Genomic DNA, 21,395 nt, shown 5'->3' with positions numbered 1-21,395 from the left:
CAAACAACAGTATCTTGCTTAAGCAATTCATCACCTATAATCCTCCTATGATCTGAACTCATCCTAACTAAAGAAGAAGTGAGCCCTTCACCAACATTTTACTGTGGGTTAACTGCAGTGCCTGACCTTTTGCTTAGGCAGAAAAGTTGACTTTTTTAAGGCACAAGTAACTCCTTTGCTTAAGCGTGCACATGTGTGCATGCACACACACACACAAACACACTCAAATGTCTCACAAAACTCTAAGGTCAAAACAACAAAACACCTTCAGGGTTGCAACCTAATAAGTCTGTGAAAATGTTCCAGAAGACTCAGTTTTGGTTCCTAAAGGAATGGGGTGGGGCTGGGGTGGAGGGAGGATGGAGGAAATCTTCCAGCTTCGATTAGACTTGCACAGCTCCCTCGGCACTGCCATTTTCAGTCCTGAAAAAGGAGCTGCATTTGACATGGGGACACCTCAGTAGGGCAATTGGAAAAAAGCAGAAAAGAGGGTGACCACCGACAAGTGATTGTAAGAAGAAAGTAATGGCAACAAAGAACAATCAAAACAAAATAAAGCAAAACCAAAACACCCACTTTGCTTTGTCCTTTTCTACTACAAGTCTCCAAGGATTGCCTTTTGCCAGAAACAAAAGTAACTACCACAACAAAAATAACCATCGTGACAAAGGCAAATTCTCTAACGCTTTGGTTGGATAGATATGCATTTCTCCAATTTTTTCAATTTATTCAGAGGATTCCAAAGCTGCAGCCATGCCCTGAAGATTCTAGATGTCTATTATCTGACTTAAAAGTCGTAGTGTTATAGATATTTATGACTTCCTTCTTAAATATTCTTTCTAGGAAAAAAAAAAAGTTTTAAAAACAACCAGAGTGCACAAACTATAAATCACGAATAAAGCTGTCTGGCCACAGACATGGCCTATTTGTATTATTAAGTATGAATTCTATTTGTATCTATTTTTGAAAACTATAACAAAGCAAAGCAAATTACTCTCTTACTTGAGTTTATTTATTCTGCACTGTATAATACTTAGACTTTAGGAACTGTATCTGTATCAGCCACAGCATTTATGACAGCCCATCATAAAGATTCAATAAATACCTGTTGAATGTAGGAATGTGATGACTGCCATTATCAATTATGTGCTTTCTGAATCGTGACAAAAAAGGGAAGAAACAAACCAAAAGATACATTTTTAAGAGCTGTTTGAATCATTAAGCCCATTCTACATATCATTATCTTCTAATCTAAAGAATTACTATTTTTGAAACAGGGAAAAAAAGAAATTTTAACTAAATAAATTCTGATTTTTTTTTTATTTCCTGTGACCAGAAACTGATTACCACACCAATTTTTCACCAAGCAGGGGATTTGTAACATGAACAATACTCCCATAAGAACTGAGTTTAATCATGGTATTTGTTCATGCCAATGCATGCCTTCTGAGAGTCACTGTCTACTCACCTTTTCTTTTTTGGGATATTGATTTTTTGTTCAAAAAATTACTAGGAACTAGGTGAAGTTATATTTTAAATCTCCAATAATCTATATCTTTGTTTGCCTTTGCTATACTTTAGAGGTGCTATCCCATTTTAAATTAGTATCAATATTCCAAAGATTTGGAAGTTCACCCAGCTATAGGCACATTCACAAACTTGAGCATACTTCATCTGATTTGCAATTCTAGTAAATATGGTGAATTTGTATGCAGACACAGGCCATTTTGCTAACTGATAAGTAGAACATGAAATATAAGGAAGTTATTTAATAAAATAAAATGCAAACACTGTGTTATTAAAAATCCAACTAAATTAACTTTAAAATACTTATTAATTTAGACTATTTTAATAAGATACTTTCATTGAATTTAATTAAGACAATTAATCATTAAGACTATTTAAATAAGATGGCTCCATTGAGTTTAACTTCTTTTTTATAAGTATATACTACCTTTTTTTCCCAAAGGAAAAAGGATTACAAGGTTCTCAGAAAAAAAAAAATCACAATATGTAAAAATGTATCCATTTTTGAAGTGGATGCTCAACCAATCTTCAAAAAAAGGAAAAGTCACGTCAGATTCATTTTAGTTAGTAAATTAATAAAATGACATCAAGTTTTGAAGAACAGAATCTGAATAATTTTCTTAATTTCTATCTGAGTAAAAGTGGACATTTAATTAATTTGACTCTTTTACATTCTACTCTTCAGCAGTTTCTATCAGCCAACATAGAGATGGGCAACCCATTGACAACTAACGTGAGTATGTACCTTTACATAGATACTTTCCACAAAGGGAGGATTACAACCATAGCACAGTCGGAAAATTTTGTTGGCTCTATTTTTGGTGAAATCCTTATGGGATGACCTCACTCTTCTGCAAATTTTTATATCTTATTACATATGATTATATCATGAATTTCAATTATTTAATTCATCAATTTAATACAATTTGTTCTTTAAAATTTAAATTATTTAAAATAATACGTAAATATCTTTAAAATAATACATAAGAAGCTGACTTAGAACTACTTACTTTCTAAAACCAATACATTAGACAATATCAAAACTGGTTTTGAAAATGAAGTTTCAGAATAATTTTCTCAGCCAACCAAATAAAGTCAATCTCCCACGAGTCATATCAGCATACAAAAAGAAATTAAAACTTTAAACCAAAATCCTTATTTAGCTACTGATTTCAACAATCTTCCCACTCTGAAATTGATGGGTACTACCAATAACAATTAAATTGACTATTTTTAAATCTTTCTTCTAGCTTTTTTCCTCTGACGGGAATAAATGAATAGTAAAATGACTTAGAATTAGCAGTAGAGAAAAGACTCAAAATATGAAGAATCTATAATGTGAAAAACGAAAGCTTTATCCTCAGATAGCTGAAAAAACTTCCCTAAAGCTGCAATTTCATTTTTCAGGGCCTAAAATCTAAACGTAAAATTCCACCTCCCTCCCCCATGAAAAATATTATAAATTATATAAAACATTTGATAGCATTTAGAAATTCCAGTGATCAGTTAGCATATACTATAGTCCCAAATTAATTTGATGTTGCATTTAAATAAGAAATAAAGGAGGGGGATAGGGGAAGAGGAATGATATAGCCAAAACAACTGAATTTTTAACATATATTTTCTAAAGCTAGTTAAAAACAAACACTATAGCTCATGTAATTTTTAGGTGTAAGTGTAGGGTTGGAAATAATTAAAATGTTACCTTTGCCAAGTAATTCCCAATGTATCCTCACTGGTACTGGGGTATAAATGCCTGCCGTTTTGATTCATGGTCCAGTCACAAATCCTCAGCTGTCAATTGAAACCTAGCAGTCAGATATGGATCGAGCAGTACTACAGTTTTTAGTATTTAAATGAACACATGCAAACTAGTACTGTACATGGCATTAACCTTACTTTCCCAAGAGGCAACTTAAAGAAAAAAAAAAAAGCAAAAAGAAAATCTTATTCTGAAAAGCAAAATTCCTAGACTCTTTTTAGAAAAAGCTATTGCAATATGCTTCTCTATTAATTAAAGCATACAAGAGAAATAAGTGCTTAGAACATAACAATTAGCCATTATTAGAGTACAAATTGAGCTGAAATAAAAGCAAACGTTAATGTTCAATAGAGAGATATATTTTAGAAAGAAAATAAAAATGCTTTTTTTTATATGCAACATACCAAATGATCTGCACTGAGTAAAATAATCAATAACTTTAAGCATGCAGTTTGCAAAACATAGGTACATGCAGTTTAGAGGAGAAAGGCCCCACCTTACATTTGCCCTAACTTGTGTTTAGAGTGTTTGGAAGCACCAAGGTAATCAGTTTTAGATTTTTACTAATTTTGTTGTATGTAAAGGCAGTGTTTAGAAAGCGTTGATAAGAATTTCTACTTTTCTTTTAAACTCAAAGTAATGGCATTTAAAATACTTTACTACATCTGAAGAAAGTGAGGAATGCACTGAATACAAGCTGAAACAAATTCTTCCCAGATCTCCGAATCATCAGCTCTGTCCTTCAGAGATTGTTCGAGTAACCCTATCCAGCTCTGTTTGGTTAACAGCTGCCCTACAGTGCTAGCAGATTTATTGAAAAGATATATTGCTTATTTTTATTCTTAAGAAAGTAAATTTATCTGGTTTTGGGGGGAAACACACACTAGAAAATCATGATTTTTAACCTTTAGATAGCCATGCTGTAAATTAACTGAATCTTGCATTGAAAAGATGACTTCTTCCCAGCCATCCACTAAGCCTTGTTTACTGTTTTTCAGTAGAATTTCTAGATGATGATAGGAGCCAAAGTACCCTTAGACTTAGGATAAACTATTTTAAAGCTTTTTGATAATGTTACGGTTTTTAAAAAAAAATTGGCTACTGAGAATCTTTGCTTTTCCTTTTAGACTCTCGAGCTTCTGCACAGTCTAAGTAACAGTGACTCAAAAGTTTTAGAAAGATAGCTTTTGCTCATTTTCCTATAGATCTATGAGGTTTCAAAACTACCACTTAAAATTTCCAAAACATGTATTTTAATTATATGGCTATTTCAGGTAAAAGTGATTTATAATTTAAAGTGAAAAAGCTCCATCCATGTAGATAGACACATAAAAATAGATTGCTAAAGATGTAGATTCTGCTCAGGATATGTGTCATAAAGAAGTTTTAAACCAACAAATGAATCAAATTGGAAAGAAAAATATCTTAAATGGACCAAAATACTTGCATAGAAGAGAAAATGTCTACCTGATTTGCTTTAAATCAAACAGATAACATACTTTTCTATTTTAAAGAAGCAAATTTGTTCAATGTGGTAAGAAACAAATATGGCATGATATTTAAAAAGTTCTCAAAATGGGTCATCTAATCAGAAATTCAACGTGATGGGGCAAATTGTTCTGTGTTTTTCTTTTACAGTAACAGAGTAAACTAGTTTCCTATTCAACATACAAGTTTTAAAAGTACTGTGAAAACAATCTGAAAACCGTTCAGGAAATTTGGCTTTGCATAAAGATTACCTTATTGATTAATCACTTACTGATTCTGCTCTAGTCAATGAAAATGTTAGTTTTGAATCAATTAAACATTCTCAAGAAGGGAGAGGTATAATTTAGGCATAGCATGTATTAATTCTGTTGATAATTAACTTCAGGTTAGTTTCTATGGGGCTCTCAGCTTTATGTGTTTAGAGAGAGTATAATTTCACAAAGCCAGGGGACCCTAAGTATCACTACTGATTGGTTTATCATCCCAGACAACTGCAGGAACCAATTCTCCTTAGAAGGATGCATCGTAAATTGGTTAGTTTAGTCTTGTTAATGTTGCTAATTTTTTGTTTGTCTGTTTGTTTTATCACCCCTAAAAATGCCCAGTGAACTATCTTTGACCACACGTAGAACACTTAAAATTAACATATTGTTGGGCTTTTCTTTCCTCAGAGTAGTCTCAAAGAAGTTAAACTTGAATATAGCTATTCATTTTCATCTATATTTAAGATGTATGCAATAGAAATATTTTCTCCCAAACAGAAAAATATGCTTACATACATACAAAATAATCAATGAATACATTTAGCAATAATTTAATGTAAGACAAATTAGCAGGATATTAATTAGTATTGAATTAATTTTCTTTCAGTTACTCAAAATGTAAAATATAATTTAAATTTATTTACTTCTTTAGACTGCTTACTGCCATTATCAACATTTCCAAAAGTTTCTGAGGAAACACATTTATGCATGTTTGTATGTTATAACTTACTTAAGCTAGTTTACTTAAGCAAGAGCCTCTCTCTTCATGTCGGTTTTTTAAAATAATTAAACATTCTTTGGCATAAAGCATCTTTGAATTAATAAATGTCCTGAGAAAGTGAAGTTTTAAAGGTGATGGTGTGCATGGGAGAAACAATTCAATAATGAAAACAGAAATCAACTAATCACAAAACATTTCCATGATAGTGATTCCAAAGCAAATCAATTCCTAAGAATCTTATTTGACCAAGATAGTCCTGATCCAGCAAATTTTGAACAGACTCTAGATATTGAAAAGTTAATACTATGTATATTTAAGCTTCTGGGGTCATGTTAAGTATTCTTGGTATTAGTATAATTCAGTGTTCCTAACAAAAAATAATTTTATAGTAAGCTTTAAATAAGTTTAAAATAATAGGTGATAATCTTTTTTGAGGTTGGGATAGTGATCCCTCAGTTTCTGTCCTGTGAGAGAATCAATGTTAGCTAATTCAGCTTCCAATTTTTTAAATTAAATTTTAAAACTTTAATTTTAAGTGGCACATAAATACATGCCTTTCATTTATATAAAATTTTCCTCCATTAAAAGCTTTAATAACATGCTAATGATTTTTACAAGTATATTCCCTTAAGAAATAGGGAATTACATTCCCCCCAATAGTAATCAAATTTAAAATATCAAGTGCAGGTTAGTTCAGAAATTTAGTCTGTTAAAGTTGTGTGTTTATATGGGGAGGTGGGGAGCAATTCTTATTTTTGTAACAACATAGACTCTAAAATAGACCTGATCATATGCATATCCTTACAAAAATGCACACTCATATAAATCACTTTATTCTTTAATTTATATGCATCTACAAATATAAAATTCAATTGTCTAGAAAATGTCCAGAATTCCAAAAGCAAACAAAAGCTGAAATAAGAAAGTAAGATTCTCCTCCAAAAATGCTATCAGTAAAGAGGTAAAGCTGAAATAGTTCAAACAACTAAGAAAGAAGTGAAGGTGAAGTTTTCACTGCATATGTTCTTAGGGTGGAGTTCCATAAAGTCTCTGGAAGGAGAACCTTGTTCCTGGCCCAACTCAAATGAGATTGTTTCAAGAAAACAAGGATGGGGGCCATCTGGTTTCCCTCAAATATCTGCATTGAAGGAAACACCTAAGATTTGGATCATTATCCTTTCCTAAACCACACCCAAATAATTATGTAAGCAGCTGATAACCATAAAGAATCAAGATTGCTTGTGATTTCAGAATAAGGGTTTGTTTATTCAAATGAGGGTCCTCCATTGTTATTAACGGGCTTTTGTTAAGTAGATAATAATTAGCTTTGGGAACAAAAGAAAGAAGGTAAGCAAAATGTTCTACTTTGTCAGACTCAACAAATAGGCTATGTACTAACAGTCACTCATGGTAACAACAGCTCTCAGTTGAACCAATAAACCACTAACCTATAAACAGAATAATTAACACAGACAAATTTATCTTTCCACTTTTTTTTAAGTTTACAGTGACCCTCAGGGGAACGTGTTGAAAAGTATGTTTTATGTTCTTTTGGGTTTCTTCATTTCTCCAGATGCCACAGAAATAGATTTTTAGGGGGTGCCTTTTTTTGGAGGGGGTCTTAAAAAGATTAACACTCCAATATTCATACTTTCCTCTTAGTAGAGGAAGAATTTTAGTATGAGATTTAGTAGAATTTTACTCTATTGCTATCATTAATTAGCTGCATGGAGCAAATAAAATGACAAGTATTCATTGAAGAGTATGTAACCTCTGAATAAATGGTATGAACAAGCAAAATGGTCAGAATGAATTGTGTTATGTATGGAACATATAACACACATAATAAAAAGATATTTCAGATCATCTTGGGGCATCTTAAAATCACTTCTAATGCCAATTTTTGAAACCCATGCTTCTTGATATTTAATTTAATTAGCAGAGTAGAATTAAGTTAAATGGGTATGCATAATCTCTGAGCTGAACAAACATTACTGACTATAATTATAAATTAAGTATTAGAAAATAAAAAGTTTTTTTTTAATTGGAGGCTACTTTAGCTTGCAAAATTTAAGAAAATAAAAAGTTTTTTTTTTTTTAATTGGAGGCTACTTTAACTTGCAAAATTTAAGGTTTCAATGGACTTTGGAGCACAGGTAGTTTAACTTCTTCATCTTCCTTTCCAAGGCTCTGGGAGAACAAAATTTAAAGACTCGTTCAAGGTTAGAAATGCCCTGTTCCCATCAACATTAAAACTCAAACCTTCTGACTCCTAATCCCTGGTTCTCACTCACTACACCAGATTGCCTGTCATTGTTCCTTTTCTACTCTATCCTTCATGTGCAGCACAAATTTAAGGCTAAAACATGTGTAAATATAACCTTCAGAATTTCCTCTACTTCTCTGATTCAACTTAGATCTTTTAAAGCTAATATTTTCAGAAAAGAAGATAATTTTTCCTTTGTGTTTTTGTTGATTGGAATTCAAGGTTACATTAAACATAATTTTACTTTTACATTAATTAGAATAGCTTATCTGGATTTTCGCCTTTGATAGCCAGTGAAGGTAAGTGAACAAATGAATCCATGCTATAAGACAGACAATGGGAGGATTTCTTTTTAAATTTAAGGACTAGCCAAAAAACTAAACATTTGCATAGCCATTATTTCGACTGAAACTTCCTTTAAATGTGTTTCCTTTCCAGCTAGCATATGTGAAAAGTGACCTCTTATCCATTTACATACCTACCCAGAAGTCATGTGATAGTGTTTTACGTCAAGCTGTCAATTATGATAACAGACACAATAAGAACAGCCCAAGTGTTGATAGCTTGCTTCCTGACTTTATTGAAAAGTTTGTTGATAGTCGGCTTATGTCCTTTTAATTGCTTGCCTCTAATAAATGACTACCTTTCCAGTGGTTTTAATGTACCAAGCTTTGGCTTTGCCATTTGCCAGGACAAATATTATAATGGAATTTCAACTAATATCTAATTCAAAAACAAAATCCTACAGAGGTAATTTCTTAAAAAGGCCATTTTGTGTAACAGAAATTTTCACTATAATGAAAAGTACCTTTAAATTATATCAAGAAAGGTGTTGAAAATATTTCAATATAAACTACCCCAATAATTGAAATTGAAATAATAGCATTATATAGTCATGCAGGAGATGTAACATGCTGAAGCCCAAGCACCAAAACAATCCATGCAATTGTGAGAAGTAATGCAAGGACCTGAATTGATCAGGCCACTCATTCTTAGCTCTGATAATAGGTAGCATATATATATAGTCAGGAGATTATAATTTTGAGATTATGAAAATAAGCCTTACTTCTTATAAATTGGATTTTACTTGACTTTACTGTCTCACTTAGGGAAGAAGGCAGAAATGACCTCCCATTTTATGCCGCCTAAAATTTTATATCTATTATTAAAAGTTAGTATGAATTTCAATAGCTCCTTCAAATAGTGATCTTTTATTTCTAAACAAGAAGCTTCTTGGCTGCAAATTTTTATTTCTAATTTTCAGTGAGGTTTTTTAAAAATATGTTGTACTGATGTATAATAAATAGTAAGGATTTACACTTTTATATACTCAAATATAATGTGATAATCAAATTAACTGGATTCTCTTATATTACCAAACTTTCCTGATGGTAAAGAAAGGAGGACAGAAATAAACAATTTGTTATGAGGCTGACCAGATAAGACACTGGTGTTAATTTAAGTAAGTTGCCTCATATTATTCATTTATACTAAAATTGTTAGACTGGATTATAAAATAATTTCTATATTTTCTAAGCAACATCCACATAGTTCTCATTTTCTCAAGGAGATAGAACTTGGCAAATGTAGCTCCTTCATGGCCTATCCTAATGAATGTGCACAGTGTGTTCAAGAAGTATGAAGGAGGAAAGGAAACACTACCCTTTGCTAAACTTCTATGAAGTTAAGTCAGAGTGGAGGTCTTCCACATCTCTGAAAATGTCCCAAACCATAAAAAGACATTTCTCAGCAGAGACTAAAGAGTATAGTTTGCCAAAGCAGGACCCATGAGTTCTTCAAGCCACCAAACCATCTTCCAATAGAAAGTTAAAGAAGAATGAAGCTACAGTTGAAGCTCTGATTTTAAGATTTCCCCCATGCCAATAGCGAATGCATTAAATAAACCAATAATCCCAAAGACAGACTAGTTCCAGACCTTGAAAAATATTCAAGATTGTGTAAGCAACAAAGAAAAATTCTAAAGTCAAGTCCTGATTACCTTGCATGAGCTGATTATTATGACTGATTAGAGAGGACTGTTTTTAACAGCAAATTATAAATTAGTTTACATGAACGTTTTTGAAATATTCATCATGATTATATGATTTTATGTTTCAGATTCAAATGAGATATCATATTTGCAATGATAGGTAAAAATTCCAGTGTCAGAAAAAACTAATATTTCAAGGCAGTTAGCAACCAGTATCAGTCAGTAATAACCATTATAAAAGGAGCACCAAGATGTATAATTACTAATAACAACTGCATGAGTACCAAGTTAACGAATATAAAAGCATATACTTCTAGAATTTGGATTCACCAGTATGAATGTATTACCCTTACAGGTGAAGTGCGGGGTTAATTTTAATACTAGAATACTTTCCATCTCAACCTGAGAATGCCAGTATACTTGTGTATTAGAAATAACCATGATGAAAGCTCTACTATAGTGTCATTTTGTGAAAAGATTATTTATAAAATGGTCAAAATTATTCAACAATTTTAAATTTATTGTTAACTCTAATTTATGTAGGTTATATTAAAGTTCTTTTCTAAAGAAAAACTAGCACTCAACAATGCACATTAATACTTTTCATAACCTAAAAGAATAAATCTTTATAAAGCAGCCACCATGAAGTGAAGAATGTACCTGGTGACAATATTTATTCTTAAGGGGTCATGTATATTAAAGGCTACGGGGAATGTTTAAAAGAACCCTCTCAGACTAAAACCACTGCCTTTCTAATTTTGATTTTCTCCTAGCTAATATAAAATGATTGATTACCTTTATTTCATGTACCCCTTGATTTTCCTTTTCATTCATCATTGAGTGCTTTAAACCAAATGCATTTAGAACCTGCTGCTAGAAGAGTGGTCTCTTTTAAATCTTTGTAAAGTAATGAAAGGACACAGTAAATCAATCTCATTTCTACTGTAGGAAAGAATAACCTTTACTCTACTGAAATCATTTAAACTGTTTCTGTCCATTCGTTCCTGGATAGTAAACATAAAACTTCACCTACATGTTTCTTTTAAAATTTGAAAGGATAAAAATGATAGGCTTTGAACTGGAGCCTTAGTTTACTAATATTCACATATAGCATAATATGCATTTGCACTTATTTTCTGCATGCCTCCAAATTGTAGTTCATTATGAAACAAGGCATATTGGACTTCTTCAAATTAAAAAGTAGCACTAACTCTTTCATTACATAGAGGGCAAATTATTTGTCTGCATGGTGTTTGAAATTTTTAACTATGAAGGATAGGTGTTTTTTTCTGTCAAGAATCAATATAACATATTTCATAAATATCAACCACATTTGTCTCAATAAAACATATTCATATTGTAAGTGGACACTGTCCACTCACATAACAAACGGTCATCTTTGATTAAAAAAAAACTTTCTGGCTCTAGAACTCATTCATATATTTTTTTTTTTCATTTAAAATGTGCCCAGAACTCTATCTACATTAAAACTCATATTTTCATGATGCTTGCTAAGTTTTCCTGATTTAGATTTAAATATGTGAGAAGTAACTTTTTTATTAATGGACTCTTGTGATCATAATTACATGAGGCTCCAATGTTAGTCTTACATTACGAAAATTAAAGCTGCCATGGGTTAGCTGGGAAAGGAAGATTGCTTCTAAATACATGGAGCTGGTTATAATCTAACCAGTGTTTGGGGCTAAAGGTTTAAATAACGGAGACATGTTTCTATGAATTAAAAATTAACTGGAAATTAGAGATGTGTCATAAAGAAGAATGCAAATCCCATGACAAAAATATTTCTGAAAATATGTGTAATGATTTTTAAAAGAACAAGTTTCTAAATCTATAAATCCTGCATATGTTTAAAAAAACACAATGAACACATACATTTGTCAAATAGAACCATATTATAGTAATTATAACACATTTCATATTACAGCAATTTTCGAGGTGAAAAAAAGCAACATTCCAGAGAATTATGTTGAAAAGCCAATGGCTGGCAAAACCACTAATTATTATTTGGTATTTTCATAACTGTGTACAGATGTTTTCAGTTAGTTCTCACTCTTTTGTTTTGTTTTGTTTTGCTTTTTTTAAACCTGGCAAACCGTCAAGTATCCTGAATAAGCTATCATCTTTATGATTTTCTCTGAGCTCTGCATGTGGTGACCTTTAATATATGCAGTCTGCCATCTTGGCCTGCCACTGGGAAGGACTTGGGAACTCCACACGAAGCACAGTTAAGCCACAGTAAGGGTAAGCAAAGTAGACAGGCTTAGAATGAAATAAGTTGCCATAAGTATCTGCACAGGCTTACTACATATATAAAAACTCATATGTATGCACAGACAACTTATAAATGAAGAGCAATTTAGTTAATACCAGCTCTTTCTTATTTATTATAGCCTATTTTCACCTAATATTTTTCACATTTCTAATTTCAAACTGCTCTGCTATCAAAACTTTAGAGCAGCAAACATATGCATCATAAAATACATTTAAATTCTGAAATTTTTAGAATTATTTCTGTTATCCTGTAACTAGAATCATGGGATTTTGATAATGGTATGGTCCATGCTTTTGACTATGGCTAATTTGTTTATAATCCACCATTAATCCTTGCTGTATATTTTCACAGTTTGGGTAAACACTTCATTTGCATTAAATTTACAGCATTAATGAGATGTGAAATTTAAAATGCTACTTGAAACATAAATGATGTAAGAAAGCAGAACCAAAAAAAAGTGTTTTATCACATCTAAAATCAGTAAACCAATTTAAACCTATTAAAATAGAAATGATGTGTCGCCTGAGATTTTAGCTTCATAACTCATCTTCTTGGACTAAAATACAAAAGCAAAGAGCAAAACATCTGGAAAATATGAAATCACTCAAAAACACAAATTATGTACTGCCTCTACTCTAATTGGCTTTTCAATCGGTTTTCAACTTTTGCCTTTAAGAGCTATAGGCCAGTAAGTTCTCAATAGCCAATGAGACTGAGAAAAAGACTCTGGTTGAAATAACACTGCTATTCATGAATGTTATCAATATATGCTACAGAGATGGAAGAGGTCACGAGCCAATTTGAGAAACTCTGCTCAGAGAGGTGAGAAATAAAAGCTATAAATGAGGACAAATTTTGGAAAACGAAACGATCAATTTCGGTCTCAGAAGCCCCATGAGCCCCTTCTGAGTCCAGATCTGAGAGGCAACATGGAGGAAAGCACGGAAGCGAAAGCGTGGCTACACCATTACACCTGGGTGAAACTTGCCCACCTGTTGCTGATGTAGGAAGGATGGGTCTCTTGGGCTTAGTCCCACATATCGATTGGCTTGAGATGTGCCTGAGGCTGTGTAGGCTGATTAAGGAAGAACAAAAACAAAGATAAAAATTGTGAACTATCAGAATGAACACCCTGTCCATGTATAAGAAACCCAGAGAAGTGGGATTTGCAACCAAAAAAAAAAGTGTCTCCATTTCTCTTCTCTTGTCTGAGTGAATACCAAGTGATAGAAAAGAAATGGTAGTTAACTTCAAATCAGCTAGTTTATCCCCCCTAAAAAAAAATCTATCCAATAAACCATATCCCATACTTTGGTGTGACTCTGTCTCACACTTGTATGTGGCAGTGAAAGTCCTGCAGAGATACCAAAGATTTGCTAAAAGCAGCATCCTTTTCCTACATGTACCTTTTCATCAGATATTAGTTGTCTAATAGTGGAATAATCAATGATGGTATGTGACTCTGAATGTAAAAGCAGACAAAGTCTTTCAGGAAAAAGTGACAGCTTTTAATGATGGGATATAAGCAGATGTGCTTGATGATATGGGAAGGGAAATGTCGAGGAGTCTGTTTTTATTATCATATAGAATGAATTAGCTCAGTATTTTATTTGACGTGAAAATGACCTCAAGTATGATAGAAATGGGTTTTTTTTTAAATTATTTTCTATAAGCACACACAAAAATAATCAATTTCTCCTGATTGGCCCAGGAAGGGAGTTGATGCACTTTTCAATACGTGGCCACCAGGCAGTAAGTTACATGGTGACTACTCCTTACATTCTTATGGTCTCTGCAAGTATTTTTTGCACATGTGCTTTTTGCTTTTTGGTGCAGTGTGAATTTTTTTGCAAAAAGGTCTCCCTATCACTAAAAATTTTTGTTTCTTTTCACAAGGAGAGGACTAAGGCATCTTCCCATTGCTCTGTGTCACCATATGTTACATTTACACGTCCAAAGAAAGCTACAGTGTTTGGTTTAAAACCATCAGATTAATGAAGAATCCAGGCATTAATTTTAAATAGGCTGGCTTTCTAAACCAATATATTCATTCTGCCTTATTTATTTAAAGGACTGCAGAGTTTGATCCACGGATGCTTTTTTAGGTCAACTTTTAAAAAACAGTGAAGATGGTCACAATTCATCTTTTAATTACTCCTGAATAAAAGGCCCCGACAAGGGCAGCCATAAGCAGTCAGAGGCCTCTCCAGGCCTCTGGAATTCAACACACAGCATGGCCAGCTAGAGAAGAGCATCACCCTTATAGAGGGAGCTCTGGATCTATGCAGCTCTTTCTTTACAACCATGAGAAAGAGGTTTCCTTGGCCTCTGTGTTTTCTTTAACCTTACTGACATCAATTCAATGACCAGTTTCTCATTATCAGTGGTGCCTAGGGAGCTGGAGCTACAAGTTGGTTTATAGCAAAGAAAAACTACTCACTATATTTCTTTTATGTAGGAATGGAAAATGAACTGATGCAGCCAAGATATCCAACCAAGATATCCCTTTTGAATATTTTGCAATTTTACTAGTCAAATCAGATCCCTTTCTGAACAACCTGTATGTAAGTATAAAAACAATTCATCAACAAACAGGCTGAAGGTACTCCCGTAAGTGAGCTGTGATCATTTGGGTGTGATCCTCCCCTAAATTTCATATATGAATGTCACCATAACAGTGGGAACCAGAAGTTTCTAGAGCTTGGTTTTGATCATTTAACCTGTGATAGTCTTTCAAATACTTTAAAAAAAAATTTTTCTATGAGCTTTTATCGAAATTGCTGACATTGTTTGCTCAAAGATGCCAAGACATCTCTTTTTAAAATTTGTGCATAATGTTTTAGTGACTGTAATGTATATAGCAAGGTTTTAGAACAAAAGAATTTTTAGTTTTTTCTGACTGGGTTTCATCCATTTGTGCATTCAGGGAAGTGTTCACTAATGTAGGACTGACCCTCTACCAACAAACCAGTTACTCAGCATTAATGATTATTGGTGGGTATTGCAAGTCTATATGAATTTATTAGTTGATAGGGCTCATGAATTTTGAGAAAGAAATGCTGAGTTCACTATGCACTCAAAGTATTATCTGTTTCCTTGTAGGGTTCCTTCCTAATCTTTCAGAAAAGATATCTTTCCAATGGCTGAGTTAAAAGCCAGGGGGGCCTCTGATTGTCTCTGTAATTTCAAATGGGAATTTCCAGATCATGGAAATTTTCTTGCTCTAGGAAAGAAAAATAGAGGGCTTGAATTTAAGATATCTGTATAATTGGTGAGGCACATGCTAATTCCTCCTGACTGAAACTTGATCCATTCCACTTTACCAATCTGTGCACACCAGCTCCAGTTCTAAGAAGCTGACAGTTTGGGTAAAACCAATTGAAAATTAATTCCTTGTACACTTCTAAATATTCTATATGAAGAAGCAAAGGAATCATTTGACTTATTGGTATGTGCTATGTTAAGTTCACTGGCTAAATCTCTGACATTTAAAATGTTATGGCCAGCTAAAAAGCATTGTATCTGATATACCATGATAGGCAAAATAATCAAAAGGTTTAAAAAAAAAGTTGCAGACAATGAAAATGCAGGTAGCTTACATGTGCCTAATACTAAGTTTTGAAATGTTCTTGCCTGCGTCCAACATTGTGTGACTGTTTCTAACAATGACATAACCTACAATAATGTAAACATGCAATTACCTTACAGAGGCACTGATTCAGTCTGCTCATGAAGGGGCCTGATTTCTATAGGAATGTTCCAATAAGTACCAATTATCTAATCTCTCGTTGGGTGATATAAAAACCTTGTACACTGTGTTATGTTATTCAGTGCAATTTCAATGTATACCTTGAACGAGCAGGCATGACTTTTTATTTTTGTTATAACTGTTTACTCAAATAAATAAGCTTCTCCCTTTTCAAATATGATGCACTGACTGAAATTTGATAAGAGAGAGCATGAGATAGCAGGGCCACAGACATGCCTGCTAGTTCCACTTAAATGAGAAATCTCCATCTGGTTGGGTAGCTGGAAAAATTGCCCTGTTTTCCACCTTGGATCAGACATCCAATGGTGCCTTTGATGGACATTTCTCATTTCCTACAGAAATACTTACTGGTTGCTGTAGGTGAAGCTGCCTCACCTTCAGTGGATGTAGTGATGGGTTTAGTATCTGTCATGGTCAGGGTCACAGGTCGCACTGCACTGGGATGGGGAGAGGGTGCCAAGACAGGAGTGAAATGGCCAGGCACTTTCCCTACTACTTGACCACTGCTGTTAGGCTACAAAACAAAAACAGAATGCCGGGTGAAACAATCCAAAAGGCAGTCATCTTGTCCAACAACTCCACTCAGCACACGTGGCTGTGTGGATCTTGCACGCTGCGTGGAACTGCCACACAGGCCCTCTCAAGTCTCAGTGTGAGAGGCCAGTCAATGGTTAGTAAGAGGTAGCCGCATTTCAAAGAAGGTCTTCATCTTCAAAGCACTTTGTACAGGTTAATTCACCTTTACAACACCCCTGAGAGCCAGGCAGACTTAATCCTTTCATTTAGTAGGCCAGGAAACTCCCAGTGGAGCCTTACATACTTAGCCCACGGCTAAAATGGAATTCCGTACTGACCTAGCTAGAATTAGAACCCAGTGCTTCCTTATTCTCTGCTCTTCATTTTCTACAGTTAGTCGGTTTTGCTTTCAGAACACAATTTTTGCCTACCTGATATCACTGACACAAGGGGACATAAAAACATCTAGGAGATCCAACACATCGACCTCTATAATTTTCCATCGTTTACAGTCAAGGCCCACTCTCCTGCATGTAAAACTCCAGCGCTCTCACACACAGGTGTGCTCAGATGCTCGCATCAGGTAATTTGGATGCTAGGATCTACACTCAACTTTTGCTGATTTACTAATACAAGCAGATGGAATGAGATTTAAAGATCTACACAATGATATAAAATGCTGAACTAGGTCTGTCCTTATACCTACAAATGAAAGATTTTCAAAGTAAATTAAAACCATACTGAAGTGAACCAGAGGACAATCAAATACACATTGTTACTTGAGTTACTCTTCCATTGTGGTGCATGGAGAGTTACACAAAACATTTATTGTTGACATTGGTGGGAATTAACTGAGAAAATCCCCTGGGCAATGACAGAAAAGAAATTATTATCTGAGTTTTAGCCTCTGGGTGTAAAAATAATTTCTGTGGTAGGAGACAAAATTTTTAAGGGTATACCATTTGAAGGAAGAAATAGTGGAATATAGTTTTCTAGCCAGAGAATACTATTTTTGATTATAGTCATGTTGGAATTCTCCACTGCATAGTGTTTATAACAATTTGCTAGGAGGTTATTCTCCACAAATATGTAATCTTTATAATCTGAACCGTTCAAGGCAAGGAAAGCAATGAAGTATTTATCAAAATACCTGCACATAAATTACAACTAGACATTTCTTTAGAGAAAAAGATGAGCAGCTAACAATACTTAAATATTGTGACTTAGAGACATGAACTAAGTCTTTGGTTAGGTTCTGCAGAGGTCACATTATTTATTCTATAAAGAAAATGGACTTACTGAATATCCTGACTATTCATCACGGGTAATTTTAAGTATTTAACTTTATGTCAGGAAAATTGACCAGAGTTTTCCTCTACGGAAACCTATGGGAGAGTTATATCTTTAAACTAATTTTATTCAAAATATTCTGTTGAATAGCATGACTGTCTCACTATAATTGGTGCAGCAGTAATGCAATTAATCTCTAAATTGCTGTGGGGAGAAAAAGGCATCTCAGTGGCTTAACTTAACAATCAAAATCAGTGCAGTGCTGGAGAACATTGGGAAGGAACAGTTGACTATAGGTGAATGGCGAACGAATACGCAGGGTTTTTTTTTTTTTCGTTTCTATAGGGGAAAAAGGTGAATACCAAGAGTCCTATTTTGAAAGGCAAATTAGTTGGTTTTGAGTTGGACTTAAAAATCAAAGGAGATATAATGTTCCTAAAAAAAAAAACAATTCTGCAATGTACTATAAAAACCAATTTTTCCTTTTAAGGGGAAAAATTAGCTTGTTTCTAAAGCAGACCATCAACTTCTTGTTATTTGAACATTGAAAATAACTGCATAACTGCTTTATATATCTTACTCAAAGAAGAAGAAAGATCTTATTTTATCATCGGTAGTACATTCAGTGGTAAAAGTGTTTCTGTATACAGTGCTCACCAAAACAGTTTGATAATACCTACCTGGAACAGAGCAGAATGACAGTCATTTGAAGGAAATGCTGCCATGGAATACATTTCCCTGTCCATTCTACAAACTTTGTCTGCTGGAATTGACTCAGCATGAACTGACAGACATTTCTCTCATTTAAGAATAATAAAAGGGACAAAGAAAGAGCTTCCAAACCAATGCAGACAAATTTTCTGAAACTCAGAGTCAGAAGAATGGGAGAGTTATTTCTCTTCAGTTTTCTACTAGTTCAAATAGATGAAGCTACACTAAAAAGCTTCTATCTTTTAAGGCTGTTAATAGATGAACTTTCATACTGTAGATATGAAAAGAGAGATGTCTTATCTGAAGGTGAAGTTGAGCTGCATTAGGAAAGGATTATCCTACTTAGTAAATTACTCCTATTATACAAAATCCTGAGAAGGTTTTTTTGTTGTTATTTTTTAAATTCAGATGAGAGTAAGATGCTTCTCTTAGAAGGTAGATATATACGTTGAAAATGTGAAGAAAAACTGAGAACAATATAGGCAGATTATCACCTAATATGCCCTCTTAACTTATAAAGAAATTGAAATATACGTAAAACAAGCACTGAATAATTAAAGAAATGCATAACACTAAGGGCCTGATTTTAATTTGCATAATTTTTCCCCTAACAGTGCCTAATTAAGACATCAGTTAAAAAAAAAAAATCCAATGGAACTCTAAGATTTTCCACACTGAATTAACGTTAAGGACTTTTAATGGATGTCTTAATTAGACTTTGTTATTCATGGAAATTCTACACAAATTAAAATCAGACCTTGTGTGCACTGTTCCCAGCTGAGTCTAGCAAAATGCTCTATGGAACTGAGACTTTTGAATCCAAGCTCTGACAGCAAATTTTATTTCTAAACTGGTAGACTAAGATCCCACATTTTTCCTTAGTTGTCTTTAAAAGTGCTACACCATTTGAACATATTCTTCTAAAATACAAATAATAAGTTTAACTTCAAAATTCAATACTTAGTTTAGTATATTAGTCAATGAAGCTAAAAGTAATGGTCAACTTTTCAAGTAACCCCAAGTATGCTGGATATGTTGTTATTCAAAATAAAACGTTCAGAAATGACTCTTTTGCTTCATTTTAACAAATTAAGGCTGAAGGAATTTTTTTTCTGACTTTTCATTGTTAATTATAAATTGATTTGCACATACTATTTACTAGCATTTTAATATCTGTTCAACAGCAGTAACGATAGAATGTTTGTGAAATTTCCCCCACACATTATAAGGCATAATAAGGAGTGGACAGGAGTCTTGGGAGGTGAAGCAGCAAAGCCATATACTAGACCATAAGATCAAAATTATGTTACAGTTTTTATATATTATAGTTCTTAATAGTCTCAGGTCTGGTACAAAGACTGTTTACTTGATTGCGGAAATCCTCATATACTAAATCCCTATGAAGTGACCTCTCTGTAGAAGAAACCACATGCCTAGCGAGTGAAAAATGCACATGAGTCACTACACTTACAGAATGAATCCCTAAAACCACTGCATGTTTACAAAAAAAAAAAAAAAGATGCTCCTAGTAATGTCACTCATTAAATGTAAGTCATGTCTCTGCAAAGAATATTCAAGTAGTCATCAAACACTGAAAATGTTTACATTACCAAAGATTATTTTAATACCTAATAGTTGGTCTATAAATACAACTGCAAGTTCTTTTGTGTGTGTTTATTTTAGCACATACCTTGCTCCTGCCTGAAACAAGCACTTTGTCTCCGTGTCAAACCAGGTATTTCAGAGGTGTGAACTCCAGCTCAGAGCTTTTCTGTCAATGTACTTTCTGCATAAACTTTCCCTTCAGTCAATGAAAATCCAAAAACATTCAAGCATCTTCACAAATATACCCCTTTGGGGCAACACACTTCCTACCTGTCATTCAGCCACCTTTAAAAAAAAACTTACTGAGTCACCAAGAAGCTTCCTGAAGATGGATTTCAAGGCTTGATGTTCTGCCAGACACACTGTCTGACTAACTGCCATGTCTTAGAGTTAGACCTGTCCCATCTCCCTTAGGCACTAATCTTATTTTCTCTTATTTTTACCTGGCTGGTTTGTGGACTGGATGGGTCATAAGAAGGTACATAGTTCTTCAGCGTATCCTGAGGATTCAGGTGGGGAGGATATCTGATTGTTGGATGAGAAAAGTAGCTCGATGGGGCTGGAGGAAGGATAGCTTGTGTTGGAAATGGCAACGGTGAGGGTGGAGGTGGAGTTCGAGTTGAGATGACTGCAGAAGACAGAAAAGGAAAGGTTGGTTCGTCAGCTGTTTACCTTACTGCTCCATTCTGATCCTAAAGAATGCTGTGAAACTCTAAAACCAGCAACTGTTCATTTTTTTCCCATGATTTAACCAAGCTCTCCTAAAATAACAGATACTCTCTCACTTTTATTCTTAATGCCATTACTGCAAAGTACACAGAGACAAAACCTCACTCTAGGCAACTAACAATCTTGCTTTCTAGATCTATGAATTATTAAAAAGAGGTTTCTCTTTTATAGCTGATGTCAATACTTGATAAAACATTTCTTTGAGCAAAGTTATTTCCCATCAAAAACACACTTTTGATTATAAAGTCTTTGTCTCATAAGCCCAGAACATGTCACAGCATTAAGTAGAAGGCAAGAGATCCACAAATTTTCTACCAAAATTCAAAACAGAAATGTAATCCAATTTCAAGTAAATCATTTCCCTATACATCCTAGCTGGCAGTTGTTTAGAAGGAAAGCCAATACATAATACACAATAATCTCATGTCATGAATAATTACCTGGTCATTCTGTAAATGCTTATAA

At 33.6% G+C, this 21,395-nt stretch overlaps 1 protein-coding gene across 6 annotated transcripts in view; it reads right to left on the bottom strand.

Moving 5' to 3' along the window:
* NFIB (nuclear factor I B) overlaps positions 1-21,395 on the bottom strand; it is a 220,986-nt gene that overhangs the window by 16,860 nt on the left and 182,731 nt on the right. The window contains exons 8-11 of one of the 6 annotated variants that reach the window (XM_045563826.1): positions 20,645-20,829; positions 16,428-16,593; positions 13,303-13,385; positions 3,233-3,321 (exon numbers count right to left, since the gene is read on the bottom strand). In XM_045563826.1, the coding sequence (XP_045419782.1) occupies positions 3,233-3,321; positions 13,303-13,385; positions 16,428-16,593; positions 20,645-20,829 (523 nt within the window). The remainder of the gene's footprint in view (positions 1-3,232; positions 3,322-13,302; positions 13,386-16,427; positions 16,594-20,644; positions 20,830-21,395) is intronic. The other 5 variants (XM_045563827.1, XM_045563828.1, XM_045563829.1 and 2 more) reach the window with 5 other exon arrangements.

Source organism: Lemur catta, chromosome 10 (assembly GCF_020740605.2).
Source record: "Lemur catta isolate mLemCat1 chromosome 10, mLemCat1.pri, whole genome shotgun sequence".
NCBI lineage: Eukaryota > Metazoa > Chordata > Mammalia > Primates > Lemuridae > Lemur > Lemur catta.
The sequence above is the reverse complement of the archived record's forward strand: the minus strand, read 5'-3'. Positions and strand labels throughout refer to the sequence as shown.